This window comes from Agrilus planipennis, unplaced genomic scaffold (assembly GCF_000699045.2).
Source record: "Agrilus planipennis isolate EAB-ADULT unplaced genomic scaffold, Apla_2.0 scaffold52, whole genome shotgun sequence".
Classification (NCBI taxonomy): domain Eukaryota; kingdom Metazoa; phylum Arthropoda; class Insecta; order Coleoptera; family Buprestidae; genus Agrilus; species Agrilus planipennis.
Window position 1 is genome coordinate 403,398 of NW_020438883.1, and position 12,909 is coordinate 416,306.

At 34.4% G+C, this 12,909-nt stretch overlaps 3 protein-coding genes across 3 annotated transcripts; all 3 read right to left on the reverse strand.

Annotated features, from left to right (window-relative positions):
- Positions 1–678: 678 nt before the first annotated feature.
- Positions 679–3,406, reverse strand: LOC108734652 (methionine aminopeptidase 1). Its single transcript, XM_025981588.1, has 5 exons — positions 2,974–3,406; positions 2,542–2,760; positions 2,245–2,429; positions 1,821–2,154; positions 679–1,011 (listed from the first exon to the last, which is right to left on the reverse strand). The coding sequence occupies exons 1-5, from the start codon at positions 3,131–3,133 to the stop codon at positions 779–781; spliced, it is 1,131 nt and encodes a 376-aa protein (XP_025837373.1). The 5' UTR covers positions 3,134–3,406; the 3' UTR covers positions 679–778.
- Positions 3,407–3,748: 342 nt separating this feature from the next.
- Positions 3,749–6,317, reverse strand: LOC108734663 (GA-binding protein subunit beta-1). The gene is made up of 8 exons (XM_018466306.1): positions 6,210–6,317; positions 5,884–6,005; positions 5,579–5,725; positions 5,324–5,521; positions 4,989–5,268; positions 4,543–4,848; positions 4,145–4,449; positions 3,749–4,087 (listed from the first exon to the last, which is right to left on the reverse strand). The coding sequence occupies exons 2-8, from the start codon at positions 5,980–5,982 to the stop codon at positions 3,884–3,886; spliced, it is 1,539 nt and encodes a 512-aa protein (XP_018321808.1). The 5' UTR covers positions 5,983–6,005; positions 6,210–6,317; the 3' UTR covers positions 3,749–3,883.
- A 255-nt stretch (positions 6,318–6,572) lies between these two features.
- On the reverse strand, positions 6,573–12,171 carry LOC108734662 (cell division cycle and apoptosis regulator protein 1). The gene is made up of 10 exons (XM_025981590.1): positions 11,532–12,171; positions 10,939–11,374; positions 10,564–10,789; positions 10,123–10,415; positions 9,316–9,547; positions 8,731–8,976; positions 8,283–8,643; positions 7,606–8,217; positions 7,314–7,549; positions 6,573–7,223 (listed from the first exon to the last, which is right to left on the reverse strand). Exons 1-10 carry the CDS (start codon positions 12,031–12,033, stop codon positions 6,801–6,803), a joined length of 3,567 nt encoding a protein of 1,188 aa, XP_025837375.1. The 5' UTR covers positions 12,034–12,171; the 3' UTR covers positions 6,573–6,800.
- Between the last annotated feature and the right edge of the window lie 738 nt (positions 12,172–12,909).

A 12,909-nucleotide genomic window follows, 5' to 3' on the forward strand; every position in this document is an offset into this window, starting at 1 on the left:
ATTATAAAGGTATAAAGATAGCCAAAGAAGTTTCAATTCTTCCACGTGTACTGAGTTGCACCTGTTTTGTTTTAACTGTCGAAACTTGTCGTACGGACCTTATATTTGTGTCAAAACTTTTGTTCTAACCTATGTATAAAGGTAACTGCCTGCGCTATCTCGTACGTGATAGTGAAACTATGGATAAATCTATCAGGTGACTAACTACATAAAAAGCAACGTTTTACATCCCACCGGTAGGGGCCGCAGAACTGCTTAGAAGCACTCATGTAAGATGGCGCAGTGGGATATTGTCATACGCAGGTCGGAACAGAAGTTTTAACTGCATTACAAGGTGCATACGAAAACTTTTGTCACTGTGAACCAAAAAGTTTAATACATATTGTTATTAAAGCCAATATATAATAAAATCGGTCAAGATAAAAATTATTTTATGCGGATTTCCAACAGATAGAGTTACTCTATATATACAATCGTCCACATATCTGAAGGATTTCATAAAATGCCTATCAGAAATACTTAACATTGTACTTTTTGTAACAGTGATCATAGCAGAAAAGTCTCTTGTTATTCAAAGGACATCTATAACATCATCAAACTATTCAGGTACTACCTTTGTTTAATTAATAAAACTGCACTATTGGCATAAAACGTTATTTAGTTAAATAAAAAACATGATTTATTACAACATTTTATACGCACCAGACTCAGGCACTTGTACATATAGCAAAAAGAATTTACTAAAATTAATTTTATCAAGCAAACACTCGGATTTTATTCACATTTTATCCATGAAATGAGGTTGACCGTTTTTCTCTCTTCTGATTGTCAGAATATCACAACCAGTCTCTGTTACTAGAAGTGTATGTTCAAACTGAGCTGACCATTGCCCATCTGCAGTGACTGCTGTCCAACTATCTGGCCAACTAATATCCTTCCATGTCCCCATGGAAATCATTGGTTCTATGGTAAAGCTATGACCTGGCCTCATTACACCAATCGCCTTATTTTCTAAAACAAAAATTAAAAAATATCTTTAAATGCGCTATTATGACAATTAAATTTAACCATGATTATAAATTATCCACACAAACGATTTTATACGAACTTTCACAATCATTTTTTGAACCCTATACCTATAATCTTAATATATAGTCTTCTCCTGCACAAGACAATATACCGAATTATAGCACAATAATTAATGAAAAATATCTTAATTAAATTCAAATTAGAAAAAGTAAAATTTAAATACAGGTACAAGAAAACCTATGAAAAAAAACTGTTGGGTTTTTATTCAACCAGCTACTCAAGCTAACGGGCGAACAGTCGCTCAGACCTACAGTCTACTGTACAGCCAGATGATATGGTGGAAGGTCCCCTTCAGTCTTCTTTTAGGAATCGTGATGGGGGAGAGACAGGCAAGATGGACGAAATAGAGACATGAAAGATTATCTGCGGAATGTTAGAACCCAAGTGCTTGCCTTAATAATCCATGGAAACCATAGAAAAGCATGGATAAAGGCAGGCGAACCCGGAAACAAATCGATGACTTCCAGAATGCAAAGCTATGATCTAAGTTACTAGGCTACATCTTTATTTATAAGACGTAATACTGATTAACCCATTTACTTTCAAAATCTCAATATTTTGAAATAGTGGTCTTGTCCCTATTTTATATAAATGCTGACGATTTGTCATATTAACAAATTAATTAATTAATCTTATTAAGGTATAAACAAAATTTTCTTCATTGCTATGGGTATAGGTAATTATGTTGCTTCATAAGTAAAGGATGGGTAATAAAGATTTTTCTTTCTTACTGGCATAGTGAGGTACGTTCGGTGCAGTGTGAAAAAGTCTATGAATTCCATGGCCACAGTAACTTCTTACTACAGAAAATCCATGAGCTTGAGCATGTTTTTGAATGACATTTCCAATTTCCCGATACTTTTCGCCAGGTTTAACGATATCTATTGCTTTCATAAGACATTCGTGTGTTACTTTAACTAAGTTTTTGTGTTCAGGCTTAACATTGCCCACAAAAAACGTCTCATTAAGATCACCATGAAAACCACGATGATAAACCGTAACGTCGACGTTGCATATGTCACCGTCCTCTAACTTTCTTAAGTCTGGTATTCCATGACAAATTACCTTAAAAGAATGAATATTTACCAAATGAAAAATTAATATAAACAGAACAGTATCACATGAAATTCCTGAAATTATTATCAACTAACTTACTTCATTCACTGAAGTGCAACAAGACTTGGGAAAATTGTAATAATTTAAAGGTGATGGATAACACTCTTTCTCTATACAAGCTTCGTGTACAGCCCTGTCGATATCATCAGCAGTCACTCCAACGTCGCAAACCCTTGCAGCTTCATCCAAAACTTCTCTCCCTAATTTACAGGCAACTTTGACACCTAAAATTTATGTATTTAATTATGTTTATATGGCAGCAGTTAATGGCTGTTTGTACATATACTTTTAAGAAATATATTAAAAAAATAACTAAATAAAGTAATTAATAATAACCTTCAATTTCTTCATCATCAAGAACTTTTATTTGACTAGAACCTTTAACAGCTTGCTCTGATAAGGGATAACCATTGGGATGATCTGCATAGTCAGGCCTTCCAATACTTTGTGGCACTGTGCGCTTAGGAGTTTGTGGAAAAGGTCGTAATTTTCCAGTAAAATCAAAATAAGGCCAGGGGTTGTATTCTGCACTATTCTTGGTGTGACTTTCTCCAGCTGCAAAGTATGATTTATAATATGAAAGTATTGCACCCCACCTTCAATGATAATTACAAATTAGCAGACAATATAATCTTCCATTTCAATCTATATGATTAATGATAAACCTACATGATTATTATGAAATTTGCTACAAGGAAATGCTGGTCAAATTGATAATGTTCACATGAAACTGTGATTGCTTAAACACCTACCTAACTACACACTTACTGGCTAATGAATGGATGATCTTATGTGATTTCCAATTTCCTTTAAAACATTCTTGTGAGCAGAAGAACGAGCCAGGAATTCCTATTTTTATACATGTTGGACACCTCAGTTTAGCTGGTTGGTCACACCCAGGCGTTTCGCAGACTCCAAAACTAGACATGATAACACAAAAAAATAAAACAAAACAACACTGACTGTAATAATTGCAAATTAGGGACAGAGTTTCTCTTGCACGAGTGTCCTAAACGTGATTTTTTTTTTCGTTATAATTACAGTTTTTTCTTTTGGAAACTCTACTTTATCTTCAAAGACTGCAGAAAATGATGCTTAAAATATTTGAAATGTAATTATTTTTAGATTTTGGGTACTTTTAAAAATAAACAGCTTTAAAAACATTACAAGCATAACCCCAAAATGAATACACCAATACTCCTTAATCTGCCTTAATCTATGGACAGATATTCTTATCTATGACAGATATCTGTGGAAATAGAAACACCATAGACAATCCATACCGACCCATAGATCAAGCACTACACCATAGATAATAGGGTAATGAAATAGAATCAAACCAATCTATGGATTGAAATAATTAGACAGCGGTAAATTTGAACAAGTCTATTAAATATCCTTATGCTAAAATTGTTGATATTAATTAGCCCTATACAATAAATAAATAGAAATAAATTATAACGATAAAGCGTGTCTTCTTAAGTTATTTCTTTAACTATGAATTAGAAAAACTAAAAGGTGTAGTAATACTAAACTATTTAAAGATAGTACAAAAAGTTTATTTCTATTTTTCATACAAAAGTTATTAACAAAAGAATCAATCAGCACTTTGATTGAATTCCAACTTAATCCTAGATCATCACAATGGGATAATAATTTATTTATTTATAATTTTCTACTAAGAACAGTAACAATTTCTCTGCAACGCGATTAACTTTTGCTTATACATTTTCGCTTCTGCTTCTTTCATTAACAATTTGCTCTTGTACTCTTCAGCTTGTCTTTTGTATACAGTCGCTTGTCTTTTAACTTCTATTAATTGAGTCATTAATAGCTCCATATCAGAAACATTAATACCTGACTTTTTCGACTTATTTACAGCCTGGAAAATGATAAAATCAAACTATAACGTAATTTAAAAATTAAATACCAAACTTACATTATTATTATTGTTATTATTAACAACTACTGGAATAACTTTACTCTTTTTCATCACGATCCTTTTTGTAGTGGGTTTTGAAACACAATTAAAATTTTCGACTTTTTTCAATTCCATTGGTGCATTTAAATTGGTGGTCATGGCGAGAAACTCTTCTGGGGTAACGGATAACAATACTTCCTTTGTCTTAAGGGCACTCCTCGAATTGCTTTTCAATTTCTGATGCACCTTTGTAGCAATCTTTACAGCTTCTGGTTTTATTTTTGCAACGGGTTTTGTTGAATTCAACATCTCTTTCCCAATATCTGTGTCATGGGTTAAAAATTTATAATTTCTTTAAATTATAGAATAACAATAATTAGAAGTTTGGTTTAATGTTAATCGTAAAAAAGAGTTACCTGTTAAGACAACTTGATGTCCAGTGTCCATTACTGAAGTGAAAATATTGCTATCATCAGGAGGCAACATAGTGATACCATGTTGCTGAAGAAGTTTAACAGTTTCAGAAAAGTCTTCCTTCTCTTCAATAAATGAGGTTTCTTGGGGTTGCTCTTCACTTTCATTTTCATTCTGGGAATCCTCTTCTTCTGCAAAGAGCCTTTCGGTGTTTGTTTGTTTTGGAAATAATGAATTAAAAATACCTGCATCATTCTCACAATGTGCATTTATTGACTCTCCATCTATACCTTCTAATAATATTGTTTCTGGAAAAAGAAAAAATAATAATAATTGCTTTAAGTAACTCTCCTCATATCTAGCAATTGTATTTAATATTGACTTTTAAAACACTTTCATGGATGATAGAGAGATTTATAATTATCATAATATAAAAATATTAATTTACCTATAGGAAAGGAAGAGTCATTTTCAGATAATCGACTTTCTGAAGTGGGTTCCAAACCTGAGTCATTGCTACTTTCATTTGCTGCTTGAAAGTTTTCATTTGTTGTTAGAGTTGCACTTATTATATCAGCAATATCATGCTTTTGAATTTGCATAGCAATATCAAGGGGAGACAACTCAAACTTGTTAACAGCCTGTGTGTCAGCTCCATAACGGATAAGCAGGGACACTACCTCAATGTGAGCATTCTGAACAGCCCAGTGAAGTGGTGTCATTCCTAACTAAAGGAAAACATTTTATATTAAATACATAAGCATATAACTGCTAGTTACATACTAAGTCTTTGCAATTTACTTCAGCTCCATTTGTCAGTAAACATTCCACAATTTCATAGTGTCCTTTATAAGCAGCCATATGAAGTGGTGTTCTGTCAACTTTGGTTCTTGCATCTTTTGAAATTCCTGCCCTCAATAACAAACAACAAACATCTAAATGGTTATTCTGAGCTGCTAAATGCAAAGGACTTGTCCCCAACTACAAACAACACACTGGTCTTAGGCTATTTTATATAATAGTTAAGATATGATTTACCCAGTCTGCCGTAAATGGGGCCCCTTTACCCACAAGCAATCTAATTTCTTCAGTGTTTCCTTCACTTGCAGCTTTGAGTAACTGCTTTCCCAGTTCAGTAACCCAAGTGATTTGAGGGACTTGCCCATTTGCACCATTATTTTCAATCTGAAATGTTTGTTTATCAAAACATTTATTGCATTAATAGAGACATTGTTTTTATTAATATATAACCCCCAAATTAAGTGTTACGGTTATTTAAACAAAAATGAAACCATAAAAAACATTTAAAAATAAACACAGTCAGGACTAATAAGTGTACTTACTGTAAGTAATTCATTATTGGTTAAGACATATTTGGATGTTGTTTCAGTATCTTTTTTGCTTTTATCCAAGTTCATATCCAACACAGGCACTTTTAACATAGTTACTAAGTATGGGAATACTCCTAGAAAACATTTTTATAGAAGCACAATTCGTAAAACTATTCATGTTGTTATTTGAATTCGTGGAATTTGAACTACAACAGGAAAAAACGGGACAACCATCTTGTAGGTTTCCTGTTCCTGTTTTACAACGGAAGTCGTAGTTGCAAGCAGACATTTCGCGATCAATATCTTCAAAATTTGAAAAATACCGCAAAAATACTTACAAAACTATTTAATTTATGTCGAAAAGTGTTTTTCTAACTTATAAGAAAATGCCACATGCCATGATAAGTCCATACTTGCATTACTATCTCGATCACTGATGACATCTTTGGTTAAAGTAATGTTAACTGAAACGCGCCATTTTCAAATATTCAATTTCGTTTTATAAAAAGTTGTTCAAAATTCTCATCTACAATACATTAAAAAACGAATGTAGTGTAATTTATACTGTAAAGATTTTAATTACTGTGTGTTGTTATTATTAGACATTCGAATAATTTTTCTTTTGTATATTTGTGAAAGTTTGTAGTTCAGGACTAGACACGTTTATATCCATATAATAAATAGTTAATAGATGTAGATGTAAAAAAAGATCAATTGAAATATTTATTTTAAATCCTTAAATGATACATAAACACCTGTCATTATTTTCGTGCCATAAAGAATCTTCAACACAAAATAATTGTTAATAAACACCACAAAATTATGGTGGACAGTAGGTGCCTGAATGCTCAGGATGCCGCAAATAATCAATTCTAATGAACATAATAAAAATGAATTTTCTTTATCTTAAAAACAGATAAAAATGATTATTATGTTGTTTCCACTTCTTTGGCTTTTTCTTCAGCGACTTCTGTTTCTACTGGTACCACTATCTCTTCATTTTCTTTTTTAACGACTTCTTTACCATTTTTCTCGACATCTTTCGCTTTTTCTTTTTCTAATTCTCTTTCTTTATCTTTATCCTTTTCTTTTTCTTTGTCTTTCTCATCTCCTTTGTCCTTCTCCTTTTCTTTATCTTTATCTTCTTTAACAACTGCTTCCTTTTCTTTAACATCTTTCCCTTTTTCTTTTGGATTTCTTTCCCACCTTGACTTTGACTCTTCATGTTTACGCTCCCTATCACCATCTCGTTCTCGTTTAATTTCATCTTTTATATGAGACGCGCTTTTCAAAACTGGGTCAATTTTGTCTCTGATATCCAACAATGTTGCTTGAAACAGTTTAGAACAAACCTAAATTGAAAAGAAAAAAACATTTAGAATCGCATTATAAGTACTTTAACATACCATAATGTTTTAAAACACAATTCGATTGGCACTTACTGATACTTTAGATAGGACATCTTCTGTGTGTTTCAATTTCTCCTTGTATTCTTTCATTTCAGAATTAAGGCTTTTGATGGTACTACTTTGTTTGCCATTCTTTTCGTTAAGTCTATTGTTTTCCGTTTTTAGATCAACCATGTAAGATTCAGTGGCCACTCTTGCTTTCTCGCTCCTCTCCAGTTGGGCCATTAGCTTGCTGACATCAACCATTGCACCCCTAAACATTATTAAACCTAAAAACAAAAACTGACATACATATCCAGTACTTTTAACACTTAGTAATTATTACCTTCTTCGAAAGTATTCTCACTCGATGGTCCTTCAAGTTTCTGCTTTTTTGCAGAAACTTCATCAGTCTGGAATACAGGAAGAAACTTCTTGTTACCTCTAGCAAGTTCGTGGGCGTAACATTCTTTTTCTGAATCATCAATTACTATAAAATCGTCTTCTTTAGGTTTATCAGTTAACTTTCTGTAGTGCAACGAATCCCTAGACACGACTTTGCCAACAAGTTTGCGCACTTGAGCTCGCGACAAATTCAGACCCAAGGTAAATAGCAGATCTTCCATATCCTTTTCGAAAATATACCCACAGTGGGTCTGGTCGAAGTACGTAAAAGATAAAAGCAAATTTCGATCTTTTGTGAACATCTTCAAACGTTCTTTACGCCTTTTATCGCGATCCGATCGTCTGTCATAATCGTCATCGTCATCGCTGTCGTCGTCCTTCTCAGAACGTTTGTCGTCCTTTTTTGCTTCCTTTTTTTTCTCATCTTTTTTATCGTCTTTAGATTCTTCACTTTTTCGATCTTTATCAACTCCTTCTTTATTCTCACGATGTTTATCTTTGTCTTCCTTCTTTTTGTCATCTTTATCTTTTTTCTTTTCCTCTTCTTTTTTTTCTGTTAAACAAAACAAGAAATATTAAAATTGTTATATGTTAAAATTGAGGAGTTCTGAATTTTACCTTTATCGTCTTTGTCGTCTTTCTTTTTTTCTTCATCCTTTTTCTTCTTCTTCTCGTCCTTTTCTTTCTCCTTTTCTTTAAGCTTCTCAGGCAATTCCCACAGGACACGATATATGTTGAACCCAAAATCTCTCATAAGCATTTCGTTGAACAATTCTGCAAAAAGGGACACTTCAAATGTGTGCTCCTTAGTGTCTTCGGGACGATAATCCAGTAAAAGGGACAATGACATGACAGTACAATCAAATTTTCCAGATTTTGCCAGACGATTTGGATGTACAACTATACGAGGCTGATCTGGTAAGGCGTAACGCTTTTCAAGCTGGTGCCGTTCTTTCTCATCGATCTTTTTCTCATCTGCCTTTAATGGATAAGAAATTGTTTAAAAAAATACGTTATAAAATGGTTTTAATAAAAACGTCCAAGACAATATATCAGCTAGCCTTACTTCCGATTTTTTTTCTTCAGTTCCTTCGCTCTCAGCTTCTGCCGGTTCATCCTTGCCTCCTTCAATCTTTTCTGCTTCAGCTTTTAGTGCCTTCTGCAATCTTGCAACCAACTGAGACTTAAGGCCTTTCGCACTCAAATTGCGTGCCTTCAACTCATTGCGGAGAGCCGCGACGGTCATCGTCTTGATATCTAACTCTGTGTAAGGCGTGGGCTCCAGTTTCTCAGCGCAAGTTGCATCTTCTTCCTAAACAATAACAAAAATCACATAAAGTCATTTAGTTATAAGTGCGCGCGCACGAACGACTGTCGTACAACACGCCCCGCCCATTCGTTCGTACTCAATCAAACGTCACACAGCCAAACAACCGGAAGTCACCGCCCATCGGTCGTCGACAGCTACTTAAAACGGCACACCGACCGCCTAATTAAAGTTGTTCTTTTTAAGTAGATACTTATCAAGTGTGCGGCTGTTTTGTAAATATTCTCGATACAAAAATGAAAGTGTAAATAAACGAAAAAGAACGACAGAGAGAGAAATAAAAAAAATTAATAAGTAAAGCTTAGACTAGGTAAGAAATAATGCCTTTTCGTGGTCAGCGGAAGTGGCAACGGCAGGCGCGTCGTCCCCCTCTGCGGCGATGCGGTTCTCCAGCTGCGCTTGGTAGCCGCGGGTGAGGGCGTCCCACTCCAGCCGTGTTGGCAGACAGCTCCATACATCCGGCAGAAACAGCACCACCGTCTCGACTCTGGCCGGCACCGTTCGGCCCCGATGTACGGCTTCGGCTCGCCGGTAGTACAGCTCCACAAAACGGTACCTACCGAACACAAACATCAGCTGGTCATGCTAGTACTGCGGAACAAATGAGAACACGTTCTAAGTGCACACGCATCTTACTACACTCTGCGCCTGAAAAATTACTAACGCTAAGTTGTCTATATATTAGAAGCCGGAGCTAATAACGACTATGTACAAGCTAATAAGCACCGGGGCGAGAGAGAGGGGGAAGGAGAAAGAGTTTTCGATCGACAACGGCATGTGTCGTAGCGAAAGGTTGAAAACGTCACAGGTGGAGATACGTTTTGATTCTTCAATGTCATCTAAGAGTTAACGCTGTTCTGGTAGTTTACTCACTCCTCCGACATAACAGGTATCAAACCTTCCATAAAAGTACCTTAATATTAACTTTAACTCTCTCTACTACACATTGATAAAACAATAAATACAAATTAATGTGATTTTAAGGTCATTTTCACATAACAATATTCATGATTTTTAAAACAAGCATGTACAAGATGTATTTAAAATGTATTAAAGAAGTCATATACATTTGTTATATTTTTAGAGCCTTTCTGTAATAACACAAACTAACATACTTAAATAAAAACTTACCATTGTGTACATGGGGACAGGTCTATTCCAGTTAGTGCCTTGCATGTCCGAATGGCAGTCTTTATGAGTACAGATGGATCCTTTTCTGGATTCTCACCATCTAACGACTTACTCCATGGGCCTCCTATAGCCATAGTCTCGCTTTTCCCTTTTACTCCCACCAAAAAATTGATTAACCTCGTAGGATGGACATAATCTCTGTCTTCACTATCGTTGTCACGTCTGTTGTCCTCGGCCAAAGCACAGCACTTCTGGTACATATCTTCCAGGCCACTTACGTTCATTAACATGACCTTAAATAATCAAAATTTTAATCTCAACATAAAAAATACCGATTAAATTTGCAGCATACAAATTTTGAAAATATTATTTCAACCTAGTCCGTCATTTTCAAAAGTAAACCAAACTGTGGACGTTCTGTATTAAAAAACAAACTTATACCTTAGCAGAAAAAAGGTAGTCGGCATCTGGCGGTTCTAGAACTGCATCGTTTTCTATCAATGGTTCAACATCTTTATGCATTACATGAAACGAACAAGGCTTGTTAAGTGAAAAGGGTTTGTCTGGTGGAAAAGCATCCACCCAACGAAAAAGGCTGTAGAAGAAGTCAGATGGAACATATAAATTTCCATAACGTCTTCTTATTTCCAAAACATCAGCGTTTTTCCTGTAAACAAAAAAGTACGAAACTATTACACTATAAACTTTACAGTGTCCAATCAATATAGATGATTTAAAAAATGCTTATTAATGACATTATAGTGGTAGCAATTGAATGGATGATATCAATTAGCAGGGATTGTTAATTATACTTACAGATCCAAACTAATTTTGGGAATTTGAACCATATATCTTGGAACAATTCGAGATCGACGCCTGGACTTGGGAGATCGTGATCTGCGTCTTAGGGGAGATTTCTTATCATCCCTATCCCTTTCCCGAATTCTCTCCTCTTTTCTTCTTTTACGTTCATTTTCCTCTTCTTCATCTCTTGTACGTGACCTTTCTCTGCCTCTCCCACCTATTGAACCTTTTGTTCTTTGTCCACTCTTACCAAAACCTCCATTTCCATCAGACATTTGTGAAATATTGTTATAATTACCACCCTTTGGATTATTGGAACCTCTTGGTATGTTTGTGCCCTGAGTGGCTGATGGGAGAACCTGCATTCTTGTTGCATTCCACTTGAATGGCATATTTGGATTATAAGTGGCTTCAACAAGAACTCGGTCTCCAACTATTGGATTTGAACCTATTTAAAAATAATCAAGCTTATACTTTTATACAGATTTAACTCATGCAACTGGTTCATTGCAAATGAAAATATGAGGAAAACTTGTTCATTTTATTTTTAATAACTTCGTTTGAATTTTTTTTGAAAATTGTATCTAAGATTAAATAAAACACACCTTTTGTTGCTGTTGTTTGGAAAAATACATCATCATCTACAAATCCAAAATTGTCGTGCACTTTGGTGACTGTACCCGTGAATACACGCTGCTTTGTACTAGAATTATTTGATGACTGAACGCCAGCTGCTGCTGAAACTACCTGAGTTTGAAATGCAGAGGGATTTAGAGCCCTTGGATTAGGATAAGTCACTGCCCCAACTTGCTGAAATAGCGGATTTGAGGCAATTTGTTGTGTTAAACCGGCACTCACGGCTACTGAGGTATTCGCTAATTGCTGAAGTCCTAAATTAATATTTTGTTGTTGCATATTCATAGCATTTTGGAGAACTTGTTGATGTTGCTGAAGTTGCACCATGCCGGTAGCATTCATACCCCCAAATGCTCCTGGATTCATAATTTGTTGCTGAAGATTAGGATTCTGATTTACTAGGTTTGCAGGAGAACTATTTCGGGCCCATGGAGGATTTTTTGCTCCACCAAATGCACCTAAATTGCTCATTTTATTAATCTAATAATACACTTAGATTTTAAAGCACAATATAAATTGTAGATTATTAACAAAATTTCTACCACACAGTTAAATACACTCATAACATGATTGACCGTCCATCACACCGTCAACCGTAACACATAGACCATACCATAGATAATAGATACATAAAGGACCATAGCATGACCATAGCTGAGCATAGACTGTCATAGCCAAGTGTAGCTGTCAACCTACATCATAGATCACAGTCACGGATCATAGATTATCTGCATTTGCCAATATGTTGCCAACTATTGTGTGAACTGGCACCCGATATAAATAATCCATTGATTCAAACTTTAACAATAAATTGTGTGTCATTTGCGGGTTCTAAATATATGAGTATCATAAATGAGCGTCCATTAGTTCTGTTACAAAAAGGAAAACTGTTTCCGGTGGAGGTGGAAATTAGATATCAATTTATTCAAAAACTACTGTAGGTATGATAATTTAATTGACACCAATTAATTGCGTATCATTTGTGATTAAAGACTAAAGTATATTGATAAGCGGAGTTTATTTTAATATTATCTACTAGAAAAGATTACAAATAATACTAAATTTTACAATGGCATTGCTATGGTTATATTATCATCTATGATTTACCAATGGCGCATGCCTATTACTAATATCAATGGAAAAATGGTTTATAATGAAGGTTTATAGTGTTGGTACTTCTTGCTTTTATGCAATTAATCGATTAACAAAAATAACAAAAACAGGGGCTGTTAAACAAATACAATCTATAAAATAATAAAGTTACCCAAAAAGTTTTAAAACTGGAATTATTTTTGATATGAAAATTTAATAAATAAATACAATACTGTTATATTACGAATTAGTTAC